This window comes from Sinocyclocheilus anshuiensis, unplaced genomic scaffold (assembly GCF_001515605.1).
Source record: "Sinocyclocheilus anshuiensis isolate Anshui unplaced genomic scaffold, SAMN03320099.WGS_v1.1 scaffold1366, whole genome shotgun sequence".
NCBI lineage: Eukaryota > Metazoa > Chordata > Actinopteri > Cypriniformes > Cyprinidae > Sinocyclocheilus > Sinocyclocheilus anshuiensis.
Window position 1 is genome coordinate 89258 of NW_015554162.1, and position 6838 is coordinate 96095.

At 36.4% G+C, this 6838-nt stretch overlaps 1 protein-coding gene across 9 annotated transcripts in view; it reads right to left on the bottom strand.

Moving 5' to 3' along the window:
* The window catches only part of LOC107670894 (E3 ubiquitin-protein ligase MYCBP2), a 71049-nt gene that overhangs the window by 49389 nt on the left and 14822 nt on the right, over positions 1 to 6838 (bottom strand). For all 9 annotated transcript variants that reach the window (XM_016463702.1, XM_016463696.1, XM_016463698.1 and 6 more), the window contains 5 exons: positions 5806 to 5998; positions 4483 to 4757; positions 3102 to 3323; positions 2824 to 3015; positions 956 to 1162 (listed from right to left, as the gene is read on the bottom strand). In XM_016463702.1, coding sequence (XP_016319188.1) covers positions 956 to 1162; positions 2824 to 3015; positions 3102 to 3323; positions 4483 to 4757; positions 5806 to 5998 — 1089 coding nt within the window. The remainder of the gene's footprint in view (positions 1 to 955; positions 1163 to 2823; positions 3016 to 3101; positions 3324 to 4482; positions 4758 to 5805; positions 5999 to 6838) is intronic.

Genomic DNA, 6838 nt, shown 5'->3' on the forward strand with positions numbered 1-6838 from the left:
ATATTCCATGAGTTATTGTACTAGACTAAACATCTTCTCTTCTCAAATTCTCACCCTCTGTCTTTATTGCAGGGGATTTCTGTTTATAGTATGGGATTTCAACATTTATTAAAGTTTATTTTCCTCTTTTCATTCACTTTTAATCCCTGTATTTTCATTCTTTAATGTGGTAAAGTAGAAAAACGCTGTTGATCAGCTATATTTTTATTTTTTAGGATATTGATAAGATATTGGTCAGTGCAAGAAGTCATTTGACAGTGAATTAGAAATGACTGGTGACTGTGTCCGTACAGAAATGTTGTATCTTTTGGTTTCAGTTTTTATTTCTCTCTGTACAGCACATTTCCCACACGCCATATTTCAGTTTCTATTTCAGTTTGTTTAGGCTTGGTGTTTATAACAAATGCCACTATAATTTGTTTATTTTATAACTATATTTTTTTATTCTTGTTCTGATTACCTTTAAATTAAAGGGACGTTTTGCAGAGTAAGAGCAGCTAAATTTAAATTCATGCTTACAGTGCTTGTAAATGTTTTATTTACTAGTATTTCACATCTCTGAATGTTGTATTAATAAAATGCGACTGATACACAGATGTAACTTAGCTGTGTTTTTTTTTCTGTCAACAATGCAATTTAGTCCCAGTGTAGCTCATGCAACTGATTAACCTCAGATGCAATGTTTTTTCCAGAAAATACAGTAATTTAGTCACATGGACTACTTTTATGATACTTTTCTGGTGCTTTTTTGGATCTAGACAGACATGGGCACATTACACTCTTGTTGTACAGAAAGGATCTGTGTGAAGAAAAATCCTCCTTTTATGTGCCACGTTAAAAATAACAGGATATGGGTATGAAACAACATGAGGTTGAGTATTGTTGTTTATTCCTTTAACAGTCAGAAGTCTAGATTCCATGTGGCATCAGGTGATGAATACAGCAAAAGACTTACATCATCAGCGAGCACCTCCAGCTCATGCTCATGGATGCCTCCTCCTCCGTACACACAGAACCCCACCAGCACCACCCCTGGCTTGTCCACCGTGAAGCAGATGGCATCAGGGGAGCCGTTGCCTGTGTTCCAGCTGCGTCCTTGGCTGGTCTTGGTGAAGCGGTTGGGGGTGGCCTTCACAGAGTGCAGGGAGTTCAGCCCGTCCACCTGCACAACAACAGTAAAGAAGTTTCAAAAGTGTAGGCAAGAATTTACATTTAGTGTAGATGCAATTTTACATTTTAAATTTGTTTTGGAATTGCAGCACATTAAAGGGATAGTGGTGTCATTTTAGGGTGAACTGTCCCTTTAAGATGAAGTGTCACTTATTTTCCCAGCAGGTGGCAGCAGGCCAGATAACTGAGGGAGGATGTTTTTGTTAATTGAACAGGAGCTTCCATGAGAACCACCACCTAAAACCATGCTTTTCCTGTGATACTGCAAACGGCCAAAACTCTGCTAGCCCTCATATGATTTATATTCCACCTTTAGAAATGGACATTGTTACAGAGAAGTAAAGCAGCTGTAACACTCTCCATAACATACTCTAATAGAGCATGACAGGTCAGTTGCTATGGCAACGAGCCAATGGCCTTTTCCCAAGCGGCCGGAGAGAGACGGACTGCAGTAGACTGTTGTGGTCCTGTGGAGGACACACCTGTGCTCATGACTCCGCTTCCCACTACAACAATCCTGCATGAGCAGGCCTACATGGAGCCACTTTCCATTTTTACGCTGATTTTGAGAAAAAAATATACAGAACTCAAAGGATTTCAACTGTAAAATGTTTAATGGAGTTGGAGTAGTACAGTCTTATTGATCAGATTGCAAAATATGTAATCAAGTCCAGGTACTAAAAATAAAATAAAAAAATAAAATAAAATAAATGTAATTAAATTAAATTAAATAATATTAAATTAAATTAATGGTTAAATTAAAGATCAGTCTTTCTACAAAATAGTAATATCAAAACAAACTGACAGCAGCATTAAATTGTGTTAATTAAATATTATTATATATTAATTTATTAACTTTTTTTTTGTTGTATTATAATGCTTTTATATTTTGAATATATCTTTAAATACTTTAAAGTCTCACACACACAACCACATATAGTATGACATGCAGGTTTTTCGACTCTGCAGATACAATAAAAATGACCATAAGAATAACGTAGACAATGTATAAAATTGTCAGAATTGAAATTATATAAATTGACATAAATCAGAAATGTCCTGGGTCAGGGCTAAATAGTCTGAGGGGAGAAGCTTAAATATACAAATATATCAATAAATATTAATACATAGAAATGTATTATAAATGTATTACAAGTAAATATATTAAATAGAAATATTATTAATATTTAATTTATTTAAAACTATATTTGATTTAAATAAAATAATATATTTATATTAAATATAACAATAATGTATTTAAAATAGTATTCATATATTAATATTTTAACATTGTAAATATATTATAAATATCTAAATATATTTCTTTATATATGTTTATATCATATTTACTTTAAACTTTATTTTAATATAAACCTTTTAAATAAAGGACATGGGACAGGGATGTTTAGAACTTTCTGGATGTGCAGATCTTTCAGTGGAGATCTCTGGATTTCTCCTCCATCATCTAAAAGCTATTTATGGCCAGCCAGTGGCTGTAATGCAATTAGAGCAGCAGGCGAATGCTCTGCGGACAAAGAGACGAGGAAGAGTGAGTGAGTGTGTGTGTGTGTTTGTGTGTGTGTGTGTGTGTGTGTGTGTGTGTGTGTGTGGATGAGAGGAATGAGAGGGAAGCGGGAGATTTGTCCTTCTAACCTCAGAGCCGAGAGCAGAGGCAGTGAGCTCACTGACGATACTGGCCAGCAGGCCACAGGTGTTGGACACCAGATGAGGAGAAAAGAGCTCAACCTCCTTCCTCAGACTGTTCCTCACAGGAAGCACCACAATGACAAGCATCTTCTCCAGAACCTCCCGGAAAGTCGTCATGCCCATGAGATTCTCTTCCGTCTGATCAAAATACGATAAAGAGAATTTTGTAACTGCTGAGGCAGATGAACGTCTTAATTTGAAAAATGAGGGCTGTTAGTACTCACGTGGCTGAGTTTCTCCATGTGTGCCACCAGCAGGGGGAAGCGGTGAGCGAGGGCAGAGTCGTTCTCAGTGCTGACCTGCTTGACGAGGGAGCGCAGCAACACCTCCCCGTCGTACGCGATGGGCAAGACGGAGGTCAGCTTGACCGACGTGTTACACAGTGCTGACATCACCGCGGCCAGCAGACGGCTGCTCGACGTGCGGAAGTTCGCCTCTTGAATGTCCTGGAGGTCAACATGAAGGTCAATGTTATGATCAGTAGAGCCTTTGCTGCAACTAACCGGACTGTGTGTCTGATAACAGTAGAGTGATAAATGTATCGCTCGGAAATTTGAAAAAGAAAATATATGGAGGCTGTGCCTCTTTTTCTGAGAGAATCTCTTTGATTTAGTGTGCCATTGGAGATATTTTAGAGCTCCGATTCATCAGCTCTAAATCTGTCTGGAGGCTCATTTGCAGTGTGAGCTGGGAACTGAAAGTGGTTCAGCTGAAAAAGCATCTCTGTTAAAGAGGCTCTTTAGGTTAATGTCAAAAAAACAAGTCACATTTCACCCCCAAAAAATCTAAGAAAAAAATATTTTATGTAATTTGATTTAATTTTTTAACACTTTTTCCAAAGTATTAACAAAAAGCTTAATTGAATTGCAAAGTTGTACATTTTCCCCCTTATATTAACACTTTCAATCAAAATAAAATATTCATAAAAATATGAATCATTATTACAACACAAAAGAATTACAATATAATAATAATAATGAAATGTATAAATAAGTAAAATTTTTACAAATACACATTAGCATAATATCCATATAAAGAAAAATTACAAGCATATGTTATGCTACATGTATCCTAAATATTTTAAAAGAATAATAATACATTACATTTTGCATTATACAAGTTCTTCGATTTTTTTTTCTTCATATTTTTAATACAAGTAGGCGCATTTCCCCCCCAAATAGTTATTCTGTATTTCACATTATTCTCAATAGTGATTATCAATAGTTTTCCAATATTGTAATAAAATTACTATAATGCTTCATATAATTAAAAGCAGTACATTAACAAACAACCATTTTTTATGTTTTAAAAGAATAAATCATTATTTGGTTTTGCATTAGAATAAAGGGAATTTTTGGGGATTTTTTTTTTTTACTTAATAGTCAAGAAAATAATTTTAGTGCAAAACAATAATGGCCATATAAGAGGCCTTAATTTGATTTATCCAAAATATAATTGATTTTATTTATTTATTTATTTTTGTGATACTAAGACACTCTTGACAGGTTTATTGAGATTCATCCAAAAATGAGGCCACATCAGTCGTTTGCTGATTTAAGAACAGCTTTAAACTGTCACTCTAGAATCTCTGCTGATGGTGATTACCTGGTCCAGGCAGTTGAGCAGGTCGCAGAGGCAGGCCCACTGCAGGGCCGGTGTGGGGTAAAACGAGTGGAAGCAGGCGGTGAAGGTGTTGTGGCACTCTTGCAGCACGGCCTCCAGCAGCGTGAGGGGTTGACTCAGATATCCCTGCGGGTCGTTGTCCAGCTTGGTCAGGCAGTTGTCCATCCCCTCTGACAGGATCTTCTTCAGGAGGCTGCGTGTCTTTCCTACACACTCCGCCAGCTTGCTGGACTCCTCCACAACCGCTTTGGTACTGGCTAGATAGGAGACACAAAGAGGCAGTATAAGACACAATGCAGATGCAACGTGGACCAGACAGTAGGATGACAGTGGGTCCTAGTGACCAGTTTTAGTATCACTGATATACTATTACAGTGCTTCTGCAGGTTTTATAAAGGTAAATGTAAGATTTAAAAAAAAAAAAAAACTTTTTAAGGGAAAGTAAAGGAATATATTGAAGGGAACACATCAAATATACATACACACACACAAGTAGTGAAAATGTTTTTAATGATTTTAGTTAACAATAATTAATTTTTGAAACTATTCCTTAAAAACTAGCATCTTTAACACTGGTCCAAAGCTGTCTTCCTCTTCATTACATGTGCTTAAAGGCCTAGTGTGACATTAGACCCTGACTATCAATATAGACTACATCTGTAACTCAAGGGAACTCCACTTGTGACACTGACAGTCCGACTCAGCAAGAAGTGACAGCACAGATTCAGTGAATAACAATAAGTCCTGGTGACAAGGTCTAGTAGTACAGTGTCAAGAGAGTGACAGCAGTGCTCAAAATCAATGTGACTTAGGTCGGCATCCCACTAGCTGGTTTTTCAGTCAATTTTCAGTTGTTAGCTTTACTTACACAGCTGCTGGAGTAACAGAATAAGTGAAAGTGGCTTGTCTTGAGTGCAAGATTTCAGCAAAAATAATATGCATGAGATATACCCTGCAAAAACCGTGCTATTTCCAAACAGCTAATGGGATGCCACCTTAAAGGGTTAGTTCACCCAAAAATGAAAAGTAGCCCACAAATTACTCACCCTCAAGTCATCCTAGGTGTATATGACTTTCTTCTTTCAGACGAATCCAGTCTGGATGGGCGCTTTTTATTTAACTTCTTTTGGACTGATGCATGCAACACCCGCTGAGTGGCATTAAACAGCTTGAAAGATCAAAGACGTCTGAAAGAAGAAAGTCATATACACATAGGATGACTTGAGGGTGAGTAATTTGTGGGCTAATTTTCATTTTTGGGTGAACTAACCCTTTAACATTATGAGCAGAAATGGCATAGAATACCAGAAATGGGGAAGATTTCGCAGATGTAGACGCGTAACAGTCGCAGGCAGCAGGTCCCCACAAACCGCAGGCGCTCCAGGTCCAGAAGGGTGGCTGTGAACTGGAAACCCTTCAGGCCCCTCAGTTCCTCCACCCCCAACACCAGCGTGGTCCAGCTCCAGTGCAGGATACTCAGCAGAGACTCAAAACAGTCCTGAGTCAAGAACAAACACACACCACTGGGAAATTAACCAAGGAGCTGACCTATTATTAACTTGGTTTGTTCATTTGACTGCACAAAGCATAGAAAAAAAGCGCCAACAGTCAAGGGATTTCCTTAAAGAATAACAAGCAATAAAATACACTGAAGTATAAACCCTTCAGAATTGGCTGCTGTACATCTGTTGCTTGCCAATTTATTTTTCTTTCTATTTTTTACAGGGCATAAGGAAATTATATGGAAATTCTAACTAGTGTTGCTAACATATCCTTTTCAGGAAATACCAGGTCAAAATATCAGCATGAGCACATTTATGGGTCAATGACAAACAAGGTTACTAGAGGAGATATCTAAATATCTAATATCTAACGTGTGACAAGTAATCGTATATTTATGTCAGTTTCATACATTAAAAAAAATAAATAAAATACATCCAAACAAATTTGGATTATATCACTTCAAATGGTGTAACCGTCACATAAAACGTAACATCACATAAACATTTTCTGCACACACTGAATACATGTGAGTGTACAAATTTGATTCATTTTCAAAATACTTTTAAAATATATTTTCTAAGCCCAAAAATAATTTTCACAAATATTATGAATTTTTGAATTGCGTATATTTATAATAATTGCGTATAATTTATAATAACCCAACCATGTAAAAAAATATCAAATTGTCAAAATGTAAGCATTAAGTTGGTTGATATATTATGTAGATAATGTCAATATATTATGTAAGTTGATTTGGCAAAATCTTTTTTATATATACAGTGGGTACGGAAAGTATTCAGACCCCCTTAAATTTTTCACTCTTTGTTATATTGCA